At 36.4% G+C, this 23,360-nt stretch overlaps 4 protein-coding genes and 1 long non-coding RNA gene across 13 annotated transcripts in view; 2 read left to right on the top strand and 3 right to left on the bottom strand.

Moving 5' to 3' along the window:
• LOC110012407 lies at positions 671-1,974 on the top strand. Its single transcript, XR_002287580.1, has 2 exons — positions 671-952; positions 1,575-1,974. It is a non-coding gene; the product is annotated as an uncharacterized LOC110012407 (long non-coding RNA).
• On the top strand, positions 3,539-10,181 carry LOC105167635 (chaperone protein ClpB3, chloroplastic). Of its 2 annotated transcripts, none has more exons than XM_011087425.2 (10): positions 3,539-3,978; positions 4,075-4,302; positions 4,804-5,041; positions 5,725-5,920; positions 6,265-6,319; positions 6,461-6,611; positions 7,171-7,479; positions 7,970-8,235; positions 8,378-9,304; positions 9,668-10,181. In XM_011087425.2, exons 1-10 carry the CDS (start codon positions 3,733-3,735, stop codon positions 9,992-9,994), a joined length of 2,943 nt encoding a protein of 980 aa, XP_011085727.1. In that variant the 5' UTR covers positions 3,539-3,732; the 3' UTR covers positions 9,995-10,181. The 2 variants fall into 2 exon arrangements, with proteins under 2 accessions (XP_011085727.1, XP_011085728.1); XM_011087426.2 differs by having other exon boundaries at positions 3,541-3,978; positions 4,084-4,302.
• On the bottom strand, positions 10,366-13,299 carry LOC105167633 (EID1-like F-box protein 2). Of its 5 annotated transcripts, none has more exons than XM_011087422.2 (4): positions 13,159-13,299; positions 12,931-13,046; positions 10,991-11,749; positions 10,366-10,749 (listed from the first exon to the last, which is right to left on the bottom strand). In XM_011087422.2, the coding sequence occupies exon 3, from the start codon at positions 11,739-11,741 to the stop codon at positions 10,998-11,000; it is 744 nt and encodes a 247-aa protein (XP_011085724.1). In that variant the 5' UTR covers positions 11,742-11,749; positions 12,931-13,046; positions 13,159-13,299; the 3' UTR covers positions 10,366-10,749; positions 10,991-10,997. The 5 variants fall into 5 exon arrangements, with proteins under 5 accessions (XP_011085724.1, XP_011085725.1, XP_011085723.1 ...); XM_011087423.2 differs by having other exon boundaries at positions 12,959-13,046; XM_011087421.2 differs by having other exon boundaries at positions 12,974-13,046.
• LOC105167632 (muscle M-line assembly protein unc-89-like) lies at positions 15,196-19,103 on the bottom strand. 3 transcript variants are annotated; one of them, XM_020695761.1, is made up of 3 exons: positions 18,876-19,103; positions 18,680-18,725; positions 15,196-17,854 (listed from the first exon to the last, which is right to left on the bottom strand). In XM_020695761.1, exon 3 carries the CDS (start codon positions 17,813-17,815, stop codon positions 15,416-15,418), a length of 2,400 nt encoding a protein of 799 aa, XP_020551420.1. In that variant the 5' UTR covers positions 17,816-17,854; positions 18,680-18,725; positions 18,876-19,103; the 3' UTR covers positions 15,196-15,415. The 3 variants fall into 3 exon arrangements, with proteins under 3 accessions (XP_020551420.1, XP_020551419.1, XP_011085721.1); XM_020695760.1 differs by having other exon boundaries at positions 18,680-18,722; XM_011087419.2 differs by having other exon boundaries at positions 18,680-18,719.
• Positions 20,918-23,360, bottom strand: part of LOC105167631 — a 2,823-nt gene continuing 380 nt past the window's right edge. The window contains exons 2-3 of one of the 2 annotated variants that reach the window (XM_011087418.2): positions 21,554-22,142; positions 20,918-21,463 (exon numbers count right to left, since the gene is read on the bottom strand). In XM_011087418.2, the coding sequence (XP_011085720.1) occupies positions 21,288-21,463; positions 21,554-22,082 (705 nt within the window). In that variant the 5' untranslated portion in view covers positions 22,083-22,142 and the 3' untranslated portion in view covers positions 20,918-21,287. Of the gene's footprint in view, positions 22,143-23,360 lie in introns of both variants that reach the window. The other variant, XM_011087417.2, reaches the window with a different exon arrangement.

Here is a 23,360-nt window from a genome sequence, read left to right as displayed (position 1 = left end):
TTGCAGAACAAAAGAGCCAACCAAACTGCAAGTTGAAAACGAAGGACGAGCATATTGTTTTTTGAATTTATTGTCATTTTCAGCTTTTGTCGTTTGTTAATTTTTGTGGCAATTTCGTGTAAAAAAGCCAAGGATGTGTAATTGGGTTCATTATCAAGAAATTTAAAGTTTATTTTCTTCCTCAATCTTTGTCTCTCTTCTTCTCACACCCCAGTTCTTGTTTTTCTACAGTTTTCTCCCAAAATCATTACATAAAATTCGACCTATTGCCGTTCCTAATAATATGACTTTAAGTTTATTCATAATCAATCAATCGCAAATCAATTATTATAATACAATGTTAGTTTTTATATGAATTCCCCCAACTATTTTTTCTCGATTGTTTTAAATTTTTAACTATTAAAATTCATTATAATCATTCACTCTATCAAATATGAATCAATTTGCAAAAGTGATGAAGATTTTTAGACCAATATCTCCAGCCTTTTTTTAAAAAAAAAAAAAGAAAAAGAAAAACCCTATATCTTGCCTAAATTACTTTACCAATTTTAAAGATGAAAATAAACAACAAAAAAGTAAAATAAAAAAGGGGAGAGAGTTCCAGTAACTATTTCAACCAATCTAACTACTGCCGGTTAAAAATCATCTTCTTTTTCTTTTTTAAATTAAATAAAATTGTGCATAGAGTTAGAGTTAGGGCAAAATCAAATTAATTCCCATGACCATCCAAGACTTTGAAACCTCCAAAAAGCATTCTTTATTCTGATGATGATATCCGACTTTCCTTAATTAATTCATTAGCATTTAATTTATGTGTTGAATCAAAGTTTCATTTGTAGTGCTGCATTGCACGCCTTAGCCGCTCCTCCTTGTTCTTCTTCCTCCTTTTCATTTGTCTTTGGGTTCTTGAAAATTCTTGTAAAGGAGAAGAAGGAAGAGGATCCCAGTTCAAGTAAGTCTAATCTTACATGATTTTTCATCTTTGGATTTTACTGAAATATGAAAACCAACGAGGAATTTTAATGGGCTTTCTTGATTGTTTTGATGGGTTTTGGCTCTGATTTATTTGTTAGTGGAAATAAATGTTTGAATGAGTTCTGTTAAATTGTCTAAAAACAAATAAGAAACCATCTTGGAGTTTTCTCCCTTTTTGGGTTGGGGGTGAGGTTAGATACTAAGACTTTACAGTCACTCTTTTTCCTTAATATCATTGTCTTTTTGTATCAAAGTGGTTTTTTTTTTTTTTTTATCAACTTATCAATGTATTCTTGATAAATAATTTATCATTATGTTGGCATATTGTGGTTGAGTTCAATGTAAAATCATATATCAGGTACACAAAATAAAATGAATCGTAGATTTTTGTATCAAAGTGGTTTTTTTTTTTTTTTTATCAACTTATCAATGTATTCTTGATAAATAATTTATCATTATGTTGGCATATTGTGGTTGAGTTCAATGTAAAATCATATATCAGGTACACAAAATAAAATGAATCGTAGATGGCTACTTTGAATAACCACACAGAACAGCTTTTCATGATTGCTTGGATTCTTGATTTTGCATGAAGCTAGTGAGGGATTGAGGATTGTTTTCTTCGAGGAGGTCTCTGTTGAACGATAGTTCTGGACAAATTTGAAGATGTCTGAAGCGCAAGATCGAGTAGAGATCAAGTTTAGGCTGACTGATGGATCAGTTATTGGCCCGAAAAGCTTTCCCGTGGCCACGAGTATAGCAAGCTTGAAGGAGTATATCATAGCTCAGTGGCCTAAATCTGATTCCCTCCTTGTGTAGTTGTTGATGCAACATAATTTGTAGCCATGATTCATGTATGATGAACATGAGCAAACACTTTGAATGTCAATTCCTAGATTAGCTGATTAGGTTCCTCAGAATCTGATGTTTCTTGCATTCTACTGTGTTATCTCTGGCGTGCAGTGGAGTAAATACAAGATAGTGGTGCTATTCTGATTACTTTTAGTTATTATGCTACAGATCCTAATATACGTCTTTTAAACAGAGAAAGGAAACGTCCCACGAACTATAAAAGACATCAAGTTAATTAGTGCAGGAAGAATACTGGAGAACAACAGAACAGTAGGGGAATGTAGGAACTCGTTACGTGATATTCCGGGAGGAGTCACGACCATGCATGTTGTTGTTCAACAGCCACCAATGGAAAAAGGTCTGATTTATTACCAAACTTGACTGTGTATCTGTGATGATTATGAGTCCTGTGACCACCCTTGTATCTAATTGGTTTCATCCTGTCACATATGTTGCCCCTTGTTCACCAGCGATGATCTTTTTACATGAACAGAGAAAAAACAGGCAGGTGGTCCTGAGCAGGATAGGTGTCGATGCGTGATAATATGACAAGGGGTTGCTTGATTCAATTTATTTGAACATGTTGATTGGAAACGAACTTGGTTATTGTTTCCTGATCAAGTGCTGGGATTGGCAAATGCAGCGGGTGAGCGGTAGATTCTTGTTTATGCAAAGAAAGTGTGGAAATGCACATTACAAATTCCAGGTTCACACGTTGTCCATTTGACAACTTATATTGCTGAATCCATGGGTGTGTTTTTCAATTAAAGATTTCTACCCTGTATCAAGAAAATGCTGTGAAGTGAAGCATTGAGTTGCTGCTTTTTCCTTTGTTGAAGAAAGACTGATGAAGTGGTAAGCAGTGATATATTCCACATGGAATGTTTCTCAGTTGGAACAAACAAGAGATTGTTGCTTTCGGGTGGAGACATGGAATCAACCTTAAAGCACTGCTTCCATCAGCAAATTTACCTCCTTTACACCCTCTATTCTATCTATCTTCTTCACTCAAACATCAACCTCCTAAGCACGGAGGGCATATTTTTCTATGATTCCACCTCAATCATTAATACAACTTTAATTCCGTAGTCTGTATAAATACAACACCAGTGCTCTCTCTATGCACTCATTCAAAACCTATTAACATATAAAAATTATAAGCAAAGGTATTTAGTCGATTCGAATACCCCAACTGTAGTTATCATATTAACCTCATAAGATTTAACTTCTTCAAAACCCTATTTCTAATAAGCAACCTTAAAATTATAATTTTTTTATAGAAACAACACAATAAACTCATTATACAATAAATTTATATTAAATGTCTCTGATAAAATTTAAAGCCCGTAATTTTTAATTTATTTAATTTCAATAAAATTCAAAGCACGTAATCTTTAATTTATTTACGAAATCTCAATTTTAACTTAAATTTAAAGTCTCGTAACTTTTAATTTATTTACGAAATCTCAATTTTAATGATTTATAGTGAGATAAAATTTAGGGATAAGTTTTGATAAAGCCCTGAGTAGTGTTAGATATGGTTGCAGTTAGATGGAAGCGGACAATACTCTACTACGTTCACTTAAACCGGTTCACAAGACCAAAATCTAGGAGAACCGAGACATTCACACGCCGCCACGTGTATGAACATGGTACAGCAGTACCAATTTCACCGTCCACTCCTGTGTAACCCAACCAAAATTCCTACATCCCGAACAATCTAATTTAGCTTCATATACGGTGTTAGTTTCCCTGGAACCTCCCAGAATACGCTATTGTCCTCCTTTTATTCTAGTGTAGTGTAGTATCTCGCCAATCCCATTGCGGCTATCCCCAAAATCTCCATCTCAGTCTGCGTCCGAGGATCCCGAAAACCTGCTGTAGTGTAGTGAGTTCTGTTTGTTGATGGCCTTGGCGTCGTCGTTCGCCGCGGTTCAGGTTAATGTGCCGCCGGCGGATTGCGCGGTTGGGACCGCGTTGTTCTCTCGCCCGCCGGTGTGTGTCCACTTCTCCAACAAAACAGGAGGTTTAAAACCCCTTAGTTTGGTGAAATTGAGGCGTAGGGATGTGGGTTTTGCAAGGAGATCGGATAAATTTACTAGGAGTTCGCGCTCATTCCGTATACGTTGCGAAGCCTCTGCCGGTGGAAGAGTGAGTTGATTGTTGATTTTCTTTTTAATTTTTTCTTTTGTCGTTTATGATTTGTTTGTTAAGCAGATTTCCGTAATTGGGTGCTTTGAATTCAAGTTACTGCAGATTACGCAGACGGAATTTACTGAAATGGCATGGCAAGCGATCGTTGCTTCGCCGGAAGTGGCGAAGGACAAGCAGCATCAGATAGTGGAGACTGAGCATTTGATGAAGGCTCTTTTGGAGCAGAAGAATGGGCTTGCTCGACGAATATTTTCCAAGGCAGGCGTGGATAATACTCGACTTCTTGAAGCTACGGATAAGTACATTCAACGCCAGCCGAAGGTAGTTCATTTAGTTTATTGTATTGTTGATTTTGCTCCTACTGTTATTACTTTTTATCTAGCTTATGCTTAAATTGGGTCGACGGAATGGAGGTGTTCATTATTTGATCCGTTTTATACAATTACTTCGTTTGACATGCTTCCACCATTTCTTTATTTTTCTATCACCGTTGGGTAAAAATGTTTGCCTTATTGAACATAACATGTGTGCTCAGCAATGCAGTTCGAAAAGTGTCTGTGATTGTTGCCTGCCTTTCCTGCTAAAAAAATTCATTGTCAGTTGACACTCATGTTCAGGACTATTCTAAGATTTGCATATGGAAATAGTGGTTTGTTATACGGGCTAGCAGCTGTCAGTTGAAATGGTGTTACTATTAAAGAGTGGAAAAATTGCAAAGAATGTGTGGTATACCTACTATAAACATTTCGGGTTAATATCTATGTTTCTACCGATTATGATATTAAGTGACTTGATAATATATGATCTTTGTAAAACAACCAGGTTATGGGTGACTCAGCTGGATCAATGTTAGGACGAGATCTGGAAGGGCTAATACAACGAGCCAGGGAGTACAAGAAAGAGTTTGGTGATTCATATATCTCAGTGGAGCATTTAGTTCTTGGTTTTATGCAAGATAACCGATTTGGGAAGCAATTATTTAAGGATTTTCAACTTTCCCCCAAAATGCTGAAAGATGCCGTTCAGGCAATAAGGGGACACCAAACAGTTATTGACCAAGGTAATGATTTCCTTTCTTTGAGCTTATATACTTTGTTTGTACTTTCCCTTGCTTATTTTTCCTTCTTGCATCCCTTTGAGAAGGGAACTGTGATTGTAACATGTTTTTTCTCCTTGCTGCTATTGATAATACAGTCTTTACTACAATAGTAAATTTGTCACGCTGGCACAAAGGCAGATTGTTGAGGTGCAGCAAACTAACATATAGCTTGTGCAACCATTATATCCACATGGGAAGAAGATAGTTGCCACTTTATAATAGTCATTAGTGCTTTCATCTAACTTTCTTTGGCCACGTTCATCTATTTTGAGGTTTTGATCAGTAATTTCTTATGGTTGGGGATGATATTCAGCTTTCTTGCCTGTGTCCAAAAGGTTGGGAAACTTGTAATTTGCAACCGTAGCTTATTATTCTGTTAGAATTCAAAATTTTCTTATTTAAGTTTTTTGATGATTTTTGAAAGTGGAAAATAATCATGTTACATCCAAGCTTGTTTCTTTTGAAACTGATTTTATTTCTTTAATAAAATTTATAACTCCTGCAGTTGCATCCAAACAGAGCTCATTTATTGTGCTGCACTATGAAGTACTCTTTTTTCCCAGATTGTGGTGTTATTTTGGAGATATGTGTTTTTTTCTATTGAGTATGGCATTGAGCAAATTTATCTCTATGGTTCTCCACAGATCCTGAAGGAAAATATGAAGCACTAGAAAAGTATGGAAAGGATTTAACAGCCATGGCAAGAGCAGGAAAGCTAGACCCTGTTATAGGAAGAGACGATGAGATACGCAGATGCATACAGATTCTTTCAAGGAGAACCAAGAATAACCCTGTTCTAATTGGTGAGCCAGGTGTTGGGAAAACTGCAATTTCTGAAGGGTAAGCTGCATGGTCTTTTCTATGTAGTGTCACTTAGAGTGGGACGGTTCACCAATTTGCAGTATTTGGTTTGTATGTCATAAATTCTTTCAGTCCTTGCTAATTGATAAAACATAGCATTGACATAACACTTTAAATGAGGCACGGGCGCCTATCAGCATAGAGTAACAAAATTCGCGGATAACAGTCTTTTTCGAGAACTAAATGAATTTCAAACATATCAGAGAAATGCAGTTCATAAGTTTTCACCTGATTTTGTTTTTATTCAAATCCTACCTCCAGCACTCTTCCATTTTTTATTGAATTATTTCAATTCTTAGCTCTAATACTATGCTCAATGACAGGCTTGCCCAGAGAATTGTGCAAGGAGATGTTCCTCAGGCTTTGATGAATCGCAGGGTGAGTAATGTGTATGCCTAACTATTCAATGTCGAACTACTCATATTGATCAGGCATCTCGCTCGCTGTGTGTGTTGTAGCTGTGCCTTCCTCATCTTCTTCTTGTACAACTTCTAAAGTTGATCCCCTTTCTTAATGCAGTTGATATCTCTTGACATGGGGGCTCTTATTGCTGGTGCAAAATACCGTGGAGAATTTGAAGATAGACTGAAGGCTGTGCTTAAGGAAGTCACTGATTCGGATGGCCAGATAATCCTTTTTATTGATGAAATTCATACAGTAGTTGGTGCAGGTAAAGATTTTGTTAGTTAACCGATTTGCATTCAACTTTTTGTTGTACGGCTCTTCCGTTACTGTCTTGCTCCATTTTCTAGCACGTTCCTACTTCTAAGGTTTGTTTGTTAACCTCCTAGTCACAGTTGTAGGTGCCTGATTCAGTTCATCGTTCTACTTTTAAATTGTCTTGCCTGATTCAGTACTCTCTGAGACTTTAAAAGCCCGTTTGGTTGTGTTTTCATTTTCATTTTCAGTTTCCAACAATTGAAAATGTGTAGAAATGCTTTAGGTTTTTGTGCGAAAATTGAGAATATGTTTGGATTAGTTGTTTCCAACTATAGGTATATAGGTGTGAGAATGTTAAATATAGGTATATGTATTTTTGATGTGATAGAATGACAACTATGACAAGCCCATGTGACCTATATAAATTTGAAATTGAGAATTAAAATAGGAATGCATTCTCACTAAAAATGACTTGACCAAACAAATTCCCACCTACCCAAGAGTGAAAAGTAGAAAAAATCTCATTGAAAACACAACCAAACAAGCTCTAAAAATTTCATGTACACCAGGTGCGACGAATGGTGCAATGGATGCTGGAAACCTCTTAAAGCCCATGCTTGGTCGTGGTGAGCTCCGGTGCATTGGTGCAACTACCTTAGATGAGTACCGTAAATACATTGAGAAAGATCCAGCACTAGAGCGCAGGTTCCAGCAAGTTTACGTCGACCAACCTACAGTAGAAGACACGGTCTCTATTCTTCGCGGACTGCGTGAAAGATATGAGCTGCACCATGGAGTCCGCATTTCAGACAGTGCCCTTGTTGAAGCTGCAATTCTATCAGATCGTTACATCAGTGGGCGTTTCCTTCCTGACAAAGGTACAAAGCTTGAACCAGGTGTCCATTGTTAATTTCCTCAAGAAAAAACACTTATGGTGCATGTCTATTCTCTACCCATTTTGAGCTTGTGTAGTTCAAAACAAGCTCCAATCATTTCACATTCTGACCTTTTTTTTTCTTTTTTCTATCGCTGCAAATGTTTTCATAGTGAGAAGGTTCAGTTGTTTAGTTGTATAGTTCTCATATCAATTAGTTGCATGTCTTCAATCTTCTTCTGCTGGCTACACAACAAGTCTGTTAGGTCCACGTGGCCTAATATAGTTTGGTACAGATGGTAGTCATCGAAACAGTAACATTAACTTTTGATGCTTGCTGAATGCACAGATGGTGCATTACTATATAACCTAAGTAGTGCATTTAATGAAAAGATATTTATAAATGTGTTTATGTGGTGAATCTCACTATTTTATTTTTTTCTCATAGAGTTGCAGAAGTTACTGACTCCTGAATTTATTTATTCCAATTGCAGCTATTGATTTGGTTGATGAAGCAGCTGCCAAACTGAAAATGGAGATAACTTCAAAGCCAACAGCTCTTGACGAAATTAACCGTGCAGTTCTGAAACTTGAGATGGAAAGGCTCTCTCTGACAAATGACACTGACAAAGCATCAAAAGATAGGTTGAATCGCCTTGAGGCTGAACTTTCTCTCTTGAAGCAGAGACAAGCTGAGCTGACTGAGCAGTGGGAACATGAAAAAACTGTCATGACACGCATACAATCTATTAAGGAAGAGGTATGTGCATATTATCTTGTATCCTTTACGTAAGAGGTTCTTTTTAGTATTTACTTCAAATATCAATTAATGCCTGTCATTATAAGTAGATTCAAGCAATTGGTGGAATTTATTTTAGCAGTTATAACACAAGTTTTGACAGATTGACAGAGTAAATGTGGAGATCCAGCAGGCTGAGCGAGAATATGATCTCAATCGTGCGGCTGAGTTGAAGTATGGGAGCCTGAATTCTTTACAGCGTCAGCTCGAAACTGCAGAAAAGGAACTAGATGAGTATATGAGGTCCGGAAAGTCCATGCTTAGAGAGGAAGTTACCGGGAATGACATTGCCGAGATAGTTAGCAAATGGACTGGAATTCCTGTTTCCAAACTACAACAATCAGAGAGAGAGAAGCTGTTGCATTTGGAGCAAGAACTACATAAGCGTGTTGTTGGCCAAGATCCTGCAGTAACAGCAGTGGCGGAGGCTATACAAAGATCAAGGGCTGGCCTTTCTGATCCTCACCGTCCAATTGCCAGTTTTATGTTCATGGGTCCTACAGGAGTTGGAAAGACGGAGCTAGCTAAGGCACTCGCTTCTTATTTATTTAACACTGAAGAAGCTCTTGTTAGAATTGATATGAGTGAGTACATGGAGAAGCATGCAGTTTCACGATTGATAGGAGCACCTCCTGGCTATGTTGGATATGAAGAGGGAGGACAATTAACGGAGACTGTCCGTAGGAGGCCCTATGCAGTTATTTTATTTGATGAGATAGAGAAGGCTCATTCAGACGTATTCAATGTTTTCCTTCAAATCCTGGATGATGGCAGAGTAACTGACTCACAGGGGCGCACCGTGAGCTTCACCAATACTGTAATTATTATGACGTCAAATGTTGGTTCGCAATACATACTAAACACAGAGGATGATGAGGCATCTAAGGAGATGGCTTATGAAACTATAAAGCGAAAGGTAATGGAGGCTGCAAGATCAATTTTCCGACCTGAGTTCATGAATCGTGTTGATGAGTACATAGTATTCCAACCCCTTGATCGTGATCAGATCAGCAGTATCGTTAGGTTACAGGTTAGTCTTTCCTCTTCAGTCATGAAGTTGTCAATTATCAACTTTACAATCTGCTGCACAATGTCCACTAGCAAATTACAATAATCTCTTAGTTGACGGCTATAATAACAATGTTGAACCATGAACCTTGGACTCTCTGCCTTCTTTAAGTTTTAAAATGAGATTCAGAGTGATTCAACTTGTAGGAATTGTTTCAAGTTATCACAAGTTAAATACTCTGGATTTTTCTAGTCCCTTTTAACTTTAACATGCCTATACCTCCTTGTGGTTCATTTCCTTTTGAATCCAATTGTTAACTTCTTGAAGAAGTTTGTCTAGTGGAATTGTGTTAGCCCCACTAATCTTTTCAACGTGGTTCAACAGTTGGAACGGGTGCAAAAGAGGATAGCAGACCGAAAGATGAAGATTCAGGTAAGCGATGCTGCAGTTCAACTCCTAGGTAGTCTCGGCTATGATCCAAACTATGGAGCGAGGCCAGTGAAGCGGGTGATCCAACAATATGTCGAAAACGAGCTTGCCAAGGGAATTTTGAGAGGTGACTTCAAGGATGAGGACAGTGTTCTAATAGACACTGAAGTCACAGCTTTTGCCAATGGTCAGCTACCCCAGCAGAAACTTGTCTTCAGAAAGATGGGGTCAGGCTCGGATATATCGTCTGAAACCCGAGAACCATTTCCACAGACAACTTGAGAACACCTGCGCTTCTAGTGTAAAGATTATGCGATATTTCTTGTCTGCTCTATTCCAACTGGTTTAGGCAAGATAGGGAATATATAACACCCTATTTGAGTATATACTTGTTCATAAATTGGCTGTACACAGCCTTTCAATTAGAAGTTTAAAATAATAAATTTTGATTCGTTCATTTCATTGAGTATCCTTTGGTATCATTGCGTGTTTCTGGAATACTTCATTGTCAATACATTGCTTCTGAAGAAATCTTGATGCATTTCTAGGAAGAGAGGAGAAAAATTTTGGACATGGCCTTCCAGGTAATTTTGTCAAAGGAAACATCTTGGTAGACGAGAATCAATCTTAGTAGAAGTCAACATGAAACAATATCCATCGGACACAGGGAAGAGAGGACTTCCCAAGTCTGAAGTCAAATGATGTCAACTAATAGAGAACAAATCAATATGTCTTGTATTACATATCCTTCTTGCAGGTTAGTTCATTACTGGAATTCATTCATCATACAAAATAGGTACAGGGTTTACAGCACGACATTGTCAAAAACAATGGTGAAGACAATAACACTTTGCCATCCTGCTAATAGGAAGAAAAGTTTCCACAGCAGCACCTTGGAGTAAATAGAATCTCATCTGCCGGAGTGAGTCCTACTAAACTGCCTGTCATCTTGAGTCACTCTCTTTTGTTCTCCATGCAGCATCCACCACAATTCCACAACCCAATTGCGCATCAAATTCTTTGATAAAATGCAGTGGCTGATGAACAAGAGTAGTTATGATCAGGTGACATGCGAAAAAAAAAAAAAAGCCAACACACACACACAACAGTATCGTCCAGGTACTGTTACGTCCATCGAGAAGTATTCTCTTAGTGACTGTAATCGAACATCTTGTATTGATACTTTCGGACGCAAAATGCAAATGCTATCTTCTAAGAATGAGAACACAAAAAATAGAAAACAATTCCGAGGCTAATTAGATGATTACTGGTTTTTACCAAATTGTCAATCTTCGGATGCTTCATCTGTATCAGACAAGGGCAAGAGGGTACAAATCCCAAGTACATGGCCGTTAAGGCACACGTAATACTCAATGCAATCTTCATAAGCACCCAGCCGGCAGCTGGCACTTGATGGTATCATCTTTGCTGCCAGCATGTTCCACAGCTTTGCCTTGCAATACGGGCACACCTCTGTTGGATGCAGCGGAGCGCTTCTCTTTATAAGCATTTTCCTGACCTTTGATGTCGCAAAGGATTTAAATATTCCACGAAAAAATCCAATATCGCCTTCATCCCCTTGGTCTAGATGCTCACAAGGATCAGACACATATAAGACATCTGTTCTGCATTGTGGTAATAGAAAGCTCTTCCCTGATGTCCTTGAGAACCGTGTTCGGTAGACAAAGTGACCTGGGATGTGAGTACTGTTGAACAACCCATCCTTTTTACATCCAGAGCAATATATGAGTAGCTTACCAAGGGCCCTCCAGTTCCCATCTACACTATGACTTCCACTAGACTGCAAATCAAGCATCATCTTAGGAGCTCGTGTCTTGCAGAATTCTTTCCAAAGAACTCGTTTGGCAAGATCATCAAACCATTTGCAAGAACAAGAAAGTGCCGCGATCAATTTAGGGTTCCAATTCAAATGGTTGAAAACTAAGAAAATGATTTCTTCAGTGAGGTGCCCTTTTGTACAAACACAACTTGCCGAGTGAATACACCGGTATTGCTTTGTGAGAATCATTCTTTTACCTGGCAACAGAAACAGATTTATGTTAAGCATCTGTATCTCATGCTTGTAGATTTCAGCAGTACCCATACTGTCAACCAGGCAAGTATTAGTTGCATGCTGAACATCCATTGTAGGAGTACATGAAGGAGATAAAAGACTTTCTTTGATAAGAAAGGCTGTACAACAGCTTATATAAAATTTTGTAGTTCATTTATTCTTGTAAGCTAAGGGAACAGATAATAATTAGACCAAGAGGATAGAATAAAAAGGCACCTCGGCAACACATATGGATAACAAGAACGAAAGTTCACAATCCACCTAGCAACTCATGAGGAAGATGCAAATATGGTGATACTTACAACTTAACCACATTGCAGCAATGATTTAATTAACTAATTTATAGAACTTAGTAGCTGCAAACCTACTCACTCCCAGAAGATCTCATAAAGAAGAAGCAAAACCAGCACATAAGCACATGCACACTAAGAGACACCCACAAGACACAAAGAAAACAAGAGATATCTTCTAAAATCAGCAACAAGAGGTTATATCTGGTATTAGGAATTTCTGATCTCCTTAAAGAGTTTCAATGCATTAGCAGAAGGACAAAACTAGGATTGTAGATTGTGCCATTGTGGATGGACCACAGGTGAAGAAATCTATAATCCATTGCATGATATAAACCAAAAAAGAAAAACTAGCAGGTAAAGGGGTGGAGGAATACACATTTCCATATTACCACACATCAAATCTGCACTAATTTCAGTAGGGAGCAGATCTATTTGGTTCACTCCAACATCAGCAGCAAGAGAACCTTCAACACAACATTTAGATAACCCCTTTTTACTTTCGCCCATCAACATGGAAATCACAAATTAATTAGAGAATATTAAGGAAAAGTCGAGAAATCTAGCAAGAAACGGAAATAATCAACCAAGAAGAACCTATCCTCAAGTAAGATACTAATCATCGAAAGAAACAACAAATTTATCAAATTTAACTTACATGCAATAGTCGACACAATCTACATTCATAGCAACAGACTCGCTAATCCACAAGCACAAAGCCTAAAATATCTTTGAAACAAAACCCACTCACACACAAGTTATCATCCAAAACAATTCCAACAATTCCATGATTTTTCTTTTTTTTTTTTTTCCTAAAATTCAACTAAACACAAATAGAAAGAAAAGAGCCTCACTTCAAAGAAAAGCAAGAAATAAACACACTAGATCATGACAAACTTGAAATCAAGACCCGGAAATTCTAAGCTGAGCCCAACTCCAGTTCCCTTGTAGCATATGCTCCCGAGTTCAGCTGCATGAACAAGAAAAACAAAGATTTTAGGGATCCGCAGAGGCAAATCTTGAAGAGCACAAAATTGAGAAAAAAACACCTGACAACATGCAAGAAAATGCTGCAAATTTACCTCTTTCCAAAATCAGTTTCGTCCCAGAAAAGAAAGAATCAATCTTGAGCTTGGAGATCTCCAGCACAGAGATTACGCAAAGCAAATATATTTCTGGAGTAAAGAACTGGGCTTAGGAGTTGCATATCTAGAACAAGAAAAAGCCTCTAAATATATATTTCAGTTGAATGATAACACCACTCAGCTGTCATCTAAACTGGAAAACAGACAAACCACTTATTTTTTGTGGACGTAATAGATTTATTTTTTTGGCCTAGTTGGAATATATAGTGGGCATCTGTTGAGCGTTGTTGTCCAGCCATTGGTTGTTCAATTTTTTTGGTGACAGCTGTGTTATTATGAGGACAGTATGCATGCTAGACAAGCAAACAGCCCCCCTACAACAATAAGGGCTTGTCTTCATTTGTTGAAAATAAATTAAAACTATTATTCTTGTTTTTAATATTATTCATCTCACAAATACAATACCTTTAATTATGTCCAAATATCAACCAAGGAACAGCCTTCCTATTTTTTGTCTCATTTGATGGTTTGGTAATTCATTAATAATATAAATTTAATTTTTTATTATAAATTGATATTATATTTTATATATACACATCACAGAATTGAAAAAAAAAATTCATGTAGACATCATATATATACATAATATAATATAATACAAGATGTAATATTGATTTTATATAATATTTCTTTGTGGTAAAATAAAATTACATAAAAAGATGTAAGTTTATCTCTAGTGAAAATTGTGAATGATTGAAATAAAATTGAAAGGTCAAAATAATTTGAAGTTGGAGCGTTTGAAAAAATAAATAAATACTTAAAATTTTATCAAAAGTTAGTAGGAAGCTATTTATAACTTTTGTTTAAATTAATTTATTTTAAACAATTCAAAATCAAGAAAAAACCTTTCCATTTTATTTTCTAACAATTAGGTAAGAAAATTTATTTTAAGCGATTGCAAATACTGTTGTCATTTACATTAATTACCACATGTTTGTAATAAAAAGACTGCTAAGTAATTTTATTTCTTATTAGGATAATAATACAGAGAAGTAATTATGTAAACCAATTGTTTGTTAATTACAAGAAAATAATGATGAATAATTGTTAAGCAGCGGCGTATCATAATCAAACTCACACTTGTCTTTAAAGAATGTGGTTTTGTGACATTTGAAGTAGTACTGTACAAGATTTTTTTGTGGGCCATTGGTTAGTTGAGTCTTAACTTCATCAATTTACACCTCTCATTGCACATTCACAACTTCAACTTTACTAACTCTCTCACATGCCAACAATTACCACTATGTTGTTCTGGAGCATTTACAGATTAGTGTATAGTACAAGCATTATAAGAAAGAAAGAGGATTGATTACATAACCTTAGGACAAGATATGACTCGTCCTAGTCAATTGATTGGACATGTGTTGGGCTACACATTCATATGTAGTATAGTTATATAGTTTTAGTAAATTTCCCTGTACACCTCTCCCTGCATATTCTTGTCAAAACAGACCTAACTTCATCCTCTAAATTTGAAACTTCTTGCTTCAGAGATGATACGAAAATTTCCATTTTGAAAGATTACAAGGACAACGATCTAAGTTGGTTTCAATTTTGAAAAAGTGTTGACATAGTTAAACACTGAATGAGAGCAAAGTCAGTTTGCAAGAGAACTCAACAAGGACAGGCATGTCTTGAAAGCAGCATGTAAAATTGAAATCTCGGAGAAGCAAGCTGTACAAAAGGTTAGTGTTAGAATGGAATTAAAGCATTCTTGAACTGGAAGGTTTTGGTAAACCCAAGTGCACTCTGTAGTGATTTGGGAATTTCAAATTGAAAGATTACGATGATAACTAGGACATCCTCCGACGTATTGAAAGAATGTATAGTTGAAAGCAACACAAGGCAGGGAGTGTATATCCTCTGTTTAATGTAAGATATCAGATCCATCTTAAGTGCTCAGGTGTCAAGGAGTTATATGTTATCTGGGACAGATTAATACCTAACATACCAACTAGCGTCTAGCAAAACCAATACCAAAATTGTTACTGTATCCATACCAACACAAAGCATCCAGAAACAAGAGAAACTGCAAAAACCTTGTAATGTCAAAATTCTAATTAAAACCTCTGCTGAAGAAATCTACTTGCATATCTGTTTGCAATATTAGGCGCTTGCTAATGTTTACTTCTTCATTCACAAGCTCATTATTTTCCTCTGAACTCTCAGAAATAGGATAAGAAGTTTCCACCACTCAACTGACAACGCTTAAAGTACGCTTACGCTCATGCAGAGAGATCACTGTTTCAAATGCTCCCACCAAGGCTTTAACCTTGCCTTTCCTGCTTTCAACAAGTTTACTTGCTGTTTCTTCAAGGACATTATTCAACAAGATTTTAACATCTGTCTTCCCTTGCACATCTTGGTGCTTTAAGATAACTTTGCCAGAGCAAAGTTCCGCACCGGCTGCATCGTCCTTGTCTCCAGTCTTTTTACAGATTCTCCTCTTCAAATCAACCTTGCCATCTTCAGGCCAGACGACTTTTGGCCTTCTAAATCTGAGTATCCTGGTACTGTTATTGCCCCAGTGAACGTCCACTGCCTGTTGATTCCTGAATGACTTCACTGGAGAGCGAGGTTTATGTTCAGAAACAACCACCCGACTCTTTCTTAAAATCTTGTCTTGATTCTCTCTCACAGGTTCTAAAGTGCCCATCTCCACAGACTTCTTGTTGTCAGAGACAAAGCCTTCTGCTGCTTTATTACCACTGGATCGAGACCTCCTAAATATGAGTCTCCTGGGAGTGTTATTTTCTGAGGGAAGGTCCACTACCTTCCCACTCCTGAACCTTAACTTCAGCGGTGAGCAATATTTATCTTCAGAAAGAACCAACCTACTCTTTCTCATAGTCTTCTTCTGATCTCCCATCAGAGGCTGTACATTGCCAATCTCTACAGATACGATGTTGTTAGAGACAGATCCATCTGCTTCATTACCATTGTGCTTGATCACGTCATGCTCTTCTAGAGATGGTGAGTTTGCATGAGACAAAGACTTGGGTGATGATGGAGATGGCAGTGCAGTCGCATGGTCTTCCGGGATTGATTCCAATGCCCTTTTCTCTGTTCTGATTCCAGGCATCTTGTTTTGATTCTCTTTGATAGTTTGTGTGTTGCCTATCTCTACAGATATGGTCTTTTCCAAGACGAATTCAACTGCCTTATTACCATTGTTCTTGGTCTCTTCATTATCTTCTTCATGAGACAACAAAGATGGAGACTTTGCATGAGACAAAGACTTCGGTGATGATGGAGATGACAGTGCTGGAATGACATGGTAATCTGGGATGGATTCCAAAGAATTGTTCTCTGTTCCCATTCTAGAAGTCTTGTCTTGATTCTCTTTCACAGCTAGTACGCTGCCATTCTCATTAGATACGGTGTTGTCAGACACAAGTTCATCTGCCTTATGACCACTGTACTTGACCTCTTCCTCTTCTACTTCACAAGACAACGAAGATGCAGACTTTGCATGAGACAAAGACTTGGGTGATGATGAAGATGACAGTGATGCAATGGCATGGTCATCTGGGATATCTTCCAACTTCTCTGTTCCCATGGTGATGACCAGTAAGGTCTTCTCAGAATTCTCATTATTGGATGTCTCAGTCGCAGTCCTCTGTATCCTAGTCCGAACTTTCAGAGGAGACAACAATTTTACTCTTCCAGATTTTCTTGCTATAATGGATGCTGTCTTACTGGGAGAAGATTTAGGGAACAAAGGTGCAGCAGGAGTTACTGATGCTCTCCTTGCTGATGCTGTGGATGCTGTCATTCCTCGACTACTTTTGACAACACTGTTTCGTCTCCCTTTTCCAAGTACACCGTCTAAATTGTCAGAAGCTGGTGATCGTTTAACATTAATTGATTCTGACTTGACAGAAGTACACTTCAGGGACTGATCATATGTCTTTTTACCTGTTCTTGATATTTTTCTTTCAATAGAGTTGGCTTCTTTTAAAGGAACTTCAACTTTCTCATATGGCGATAATATTCCCCTCTTGATAATTGCAGTGGGATGTGATGGAGTGGATTTCTTAGTAGGTGAATTTGGAAGGCGAGTCTCATTACTAGATGAAGCATTTTGCGTTGGGGAACAAACTTTTGCATCCATCGATGCCTTGAATTTTGATGAATAGGATTTGGCATCTGGAGAAGGCTTCACCACACGCAAACGTTTTTTCAAGTCAGCAGGAGGCTCATGCTTGATAACTTTTTCGGTCTTTTGCTTACCCGCAGCTACAATCACTACAGGAAGCAGCTCATTTGGTGAAATTTTCGCAGTTCTTCTTCTCAGAGGTTTCTTCACCTTCTCTTCACATGATTGTCTTCTTCCGAATTTACAGAGATCATGGCAAGAACCAGTTGAAGCTCTGAGATAACGGGGAACCACACGACGACTTACATTTTCAGAATTGGAGCACGCAGAATGCCTTCTCCTTGCATTGTTCCCTGCACGGTAGGAACCAACAGATGCTCTGCGACAAACATTGTTGAGAGAACGTGGATTTCCACCAGAGTTTATGCCCAGGTTCATGCTGTTGAAGACCTTTTCTTCTGAAGTTACTAGTGGATCGCTACTTTCTTCAGCCATGAAACTGGACCATAAAGGAAAATTGGAAAACCCAAACTCCTGCAGTGGAAAGACAACCATCAATTATCATTGAACAAACTGACACTTAATCATAAGAAGCAACAACTGAGAACAAGAAGTTTATTGGCAAAAGGCAGATAGATAAACATGAAAATCATAACTATTAGACAAGTGCCAGAATGCATCTTGGTTCGGTTCCATTTCAAACTGAAAGTAAACTAAACGCGATTTAAATGGTTTACCAATTCTTTTCCTTCACATAATTATTCCAGAGAAGAAAAAAAGTGATTCAATCAAATACAGTGAAAGAAACATGATTTCATAAGAAACAATTATATGGCAAAATCATGTGTTCAGATAAAAAAACAATCGTTCTACATCCACAGAATCTTTAAGCATTCAGCACGTCTAACCTCACCGGCATCCTGCATCATTCATCCAGCGATCACAACACAAGCATTCCAAAATTTCTCGAAACCAAAGCAAGAAAACGTTGAAACAAACAAGAGACAAATCGAGACTGAACTTTTCCTTAGAGAAACCAATCGCAAATTAATGAGGAAACAATCGACTTAAATCTGAGCACAAAAATCCACCAAAGGGTCGTAAAAAGGATATAATTCAATCACCCAACGATGACAGAATAATCATAAGAATACCAATCATTAAAACCCCTGTTTCGAAACAGAGAAAACACCACAAATAAAAATCGAATTTACGATTGCACCTAAAGACAACATCTACAAACCCACATACCATAACAAATCAAAACACATAATCCAAACCTATATATTACACGAGAAAAAACGGCCTGTAACTCTGCATTTAAATGAAGGCATACAGAAACTAAAAGACTAGGCGCACCTTTCCCCCCCTACGCTTCTTTCTGAAGCCTCGATTCTATCTGCTGCTTCACCGTAGAAAGAAGGAAAAGCGTAAGCGTTCACAAGGAAATGAATATTCAAAACCAGATTTATATGTATACATACATAGGCATATACATACACATTTATTACATACGTATATATATAAAAGAAGAAGAAGAAGAAGAAGCAGCCACCTTCCTCTGTCAGTTAGTTGTCTATGATCTCCATTCTTAACAGTTCCTTTCAGAATTCATATACATGCATGAGGAAGATCGATGGTTTCAGGGGAAAGTTGTTATTTTGCTTGGCTGACAGCCACAGCCACGTAGAGGGAGGTTTATTGTGTGCGTGTGTGTGTGTGAGAGAGAAAAAGAGAGAGAGAGAGAAAGCGCTACTACATGAACATGTGTAGGTGAATAATAAAGCGCTTTCACTGTTCATCTCTTGTTTCCAATTTTAGTTTAAATGCAAAATATTAGGTTTGTTTTTTTTTTTTTCTTAATATTAAAAAATATGATTCTAATACTACTTATTTTTTTACTGCTGTGAAAAGTAAAATTCTTATAACCAAAAGTTTCTCACTTTTTTTTTAAAAAAAAAAATTATACTGTTCGGATTATAAATAAGAAAACAATTAAATTTAAAATAGAAGGAATATTTCTCCAAGACGGAATTAGTGGAAGAGTGTTTGCAGTATGGTTCAGAGCTTAAAAGGTTCAAATAATAAGATGTTAGAAATTTATAAGTTCATTTTTAAAATTTTTTTTAATAAAGTTTATTTTTAAAATTTTAATAAAGAATTTTAATTTTGATTATATTAATTATAAAATTATCGTTATTAATATCTTAAAAGTTTATCCATTTTAAACACTATGAAAGTTTTTTTTAAAAAAAAAATAATTTTTTTGGATAAATTACAACGAGCTCTTCTGAGATTTAACATGATTGCGAATACACACTCATTGTTTGAAAAACTATCAATACCCCTAATTTTGTATTAAATTATCTAATTCTTGGATGAAGATTTAGAATTGTCAACTTTTGTCTTGTTATATTTTTCTCTTTTTAAAAGATTTTGAAAAAATAGTACAGAAAAAAATGCCATTGGTGGATGGAATAATGTAAAAAAAAATATTATTCATTTAGTCCATAAAAAAATTTAAAAATGAGTAAAGTTATCCTTCACAGTTTAAAAGAGCATATTGTCAGTTCACCACAAAAAAATAAATGAAATCTAACAAGCATGTTATTAAATTACCGTGAAAATTAAAAAATATATATTAATAATTTTTTAAATAATGAAAAATTATTTGTGATACCAAATATTAAAAAAAAATCGTTATAATTTGTCGAAAATATTAACATCTTATACACTCTAAGAACCTTTTAGAAAATGTTTTTAATGTCTAAAATTGTTGCACCTAATAGAAGAAGAAGACAGTGGAGTAAGCTTTGAAAATGGTTCAATTTTCTTGGGATTTGGTTTGAGACATTTGAGCAACAGTTGGTTCAGTTATTGCTATATCTATAAATATCAGAGCATTAGGGCACAAGAAAGACTGGAGATTGTTTAAAATTATTGATAGATTTGCTGAGATGTCAATGCCAATCTGCTGCCACAGCAACATCAATAGCAGCAGCTCTATCACAATTTGAACTATATATGTAGTGATTATGAACTGCCTCCTGCCCCTCCTATTTTAAGTCTGTCCCATTATCAAAAATAAAACCATGTCTTTGAAATAATGATTTTTCAGATAATATCACCACAACAATGGTACACTGCTTCAGCTTTTGAATGATCTTACGATTTAGCAGATCAAATCTTTATTTCGAGTACAAATACAATTTCTTGTGTCATTTAGTTCCTGTTTCTAATAGTAATTTTTGAGATTAAATTATATTAAAATTACATTTGATTAAAACTATATAGTTGGTGCTTTTAACCCGCATATAATTATTTTTCATCTAATTATTTATTATGCTAATTAAATATAAATTTTTTATTTATTCATTAACATTCAGAATGAGATTATTTTTAAAAAATTTAGGTACAATGAATTATAAAATTATGAATCCAAACATTGTGTGAATGTATTATGAGTTGATAATTGAGTATAATATATTTATGTATTGGAGGCAAAGTAATGATGTTGGAAAATGAATGATTGTTTCTTTTCAAATGGGAAGTTTGCGTACTGTAAAGTAATTTTCAGATAATCCAAAGATCTAATTGTTCTCCTGCTAAAAATGCAACTCTGTATAATTACTCTATGATCCACATTGTTAGGACAATTTCATTTAGCACAGAATTTCCTGTCTTTGGCAAATGTTGAGGGACAAGACAACTACTACAACTACTAGGAGGATTCTACACCATCCTCTGCCACCCAAAAAATCAAAACTATCCTACTTGAGATTTAACATGCCACGCTACCTTGTTTTATACATAGGAAGACGACATTTCTTGGCAGAACTGAGCTGTACTCGGCACAACACGAATAGATAGATCACTAGCATATCCCAACTTACCAGAAAAATACAAATAAAGATTCTTGCATGGAAGGAGCTATCAGACAAGGTAACTTTCACCCGGGAAAATGAGATCATGTGATGATCTCCCTCATGAGCCAATCCAAACTCGGGTAGGCAAAGTATAGAATGAGGAAAGACGGAAGCGCAAAGACGAATGTGATGAGTATGTACAGGGCCAAGATGGCTGCACTGGCAGGAATTGCATACAAAATTATGAGGAGTAGAATTATGACGAGTGGGAACTTGGCTGTCAAATGGACAAAGAAAATGAGGGACTTTCTAAGAGAGAGATGCATTCTCTCAATGGTGGCAACATAACTGTTAATAAATTGATTACCATTATCACTTGATCCTGATGCTTCAGAATGAGGAAAATATAGGTTATTCCCTGTATGGTTTCCTGCTGCTTTCATGCTTGATTGACAACCTGCCTGATGATCCCCACAGATGGCAGAATGAGACTTCACTCTGTCGCCGTTCATGCTCTCAAGCATCCAGAGAAGGAAGAAGTTTTTACGAGGAAATTTCAGGTTCCCCCTATAAACCAAACGGAGTGATAAAACATTGCACCATGGGCAGGATATGAGAAGTGGGAGCTGAAGAGGTAAAGTAGGAAATTTGACAACAGCCCATTGAAGTCCTAGGATACAGTGTTTGCATAATGTATGCCCACACCACAAAACATAAGGTATGTTTTCGACCAGGTTAAATGATTCCCAGCATATTGGGCATTCCAAGCCCTCGTCTCTGCTCGTGACGGAAGACCCTTCATCGTCTGAGCAATCTATTGAATATTTTCTTGGCTTCAGAACATCATTCTTTAACCCAATACTTCCAGCTATATAACTGGATGCACAATTCCACATCTTGCAGCTAGAAGACCACTAAAAAATGAGCGTTTCACCTCCACATCAGGGCTCCAGCTCCTAAGAGGTCAAGGCAAAGAGAAAGTGAACGGCATAGTCATTGAGAAACGTATGAACCATATATAATCCACTTCAGTCATCAAAATACTTAATATATTCCTTTGCAAGCGACAGAAAATACACAAGTTACATAAGGTCACATTTGGTTGGAGTTGTGAATTGGAAATCTCTAATAACAAATATTTTCAATTTGTTTAGATAATCCTAAATTCAAAGGGTTTCAAATCCTTCAACTCTAATTTTGAACTATATTTTGTTGAATACTAATGGATTTCAAATGTTTTTAATATAAAGTAATTTGAAATTATTTCTCCAAATCCTTCTCTCAAATTCAAATGCAACATAAAAGAAAAATGTGGAGCTATTTATTTTCTGATGCCATATACACTAACTGAAAGTAGTTAAACGTCCTCCTGTCTTAAGTTCTTAACTTCAAATTCATAATTTCAGAAAATGGGTGCTCAACATGAAAGAAACAAAAACAGAGTGCAATCCAACTTCTCCACAATCGAATTGTCATATACGACATAAGTTTCTTAGCGTTATAACTGAAATTCATTTGGAATGCCTAAGAGAACTGAAAACTCAAAAATACAATTTGTATTCTCAGTTTCCGTCTATCAATGGAAATAATAACTTCTCAGTTTCCGACTGATACTCAACCACATTCATAGAGTTTTAATTACAATTGTTGTCCATAAGGAAACACTACGAATTTAATTTCTAGAAGTTTTTCCTTTCCGTTTCAACTATCTCAGCTTAGTTCTAGATCCAAACAGACTGTTAAAAGTTGTTCGCAGAGAAAAAGTATCGGCCATTTTGACGAAGCAAGTAAACTCTTCCATGCTTATGAGATGACCTAAAACTAACGTGGATCAGCCACATGCAAGCTGGAAATTATTACATAATCCATGCTTGCCTTAGCATGGAATACACTGAGAGCGAGAAGGTTAAAATTGATGACAATTAGCTATCACGGATTTTTCTTTTCTTTATCACTTGCTCTTTTATACCCAAGTGAGCCAAACTTCCAACAAAATTTACTAAAGCTAAGTACACTCATTTTACTAGCTTAGATCGAAAGATCGCAATATGAGTTCCAAGTTCAGAAAACTCATTATCTGGACCAGCCTTTTCAGTACTTTCCAAGAAGCCATAATCCACACCAGATGATCAATTCTTCAGAAAAAAAACACTTGCATACTGATCTCAATCTAA

The sequence above is a fragment of the Sesamum indicum genome, linkage group LG8, assembly GCF_000512975.1.
Source record: "Sesamum indicum cultivar Zhongzhi No. 13 linkage group LG8, S_indicum_v1.0, whole genome shotgun sequence".
In the NCBI taxonomy this organism is placed as follows: Eukaryota; Viridiplantae; Streptophyta; class Magnoliopsida; order Lamiales; family Pedaliaceae; genus Sesamum; species Sesamum indicum.
Note: the sequence above shows the minus strand (reverse complement) of the source record. Positions and strands in the feature narration are given on the sequence as shown.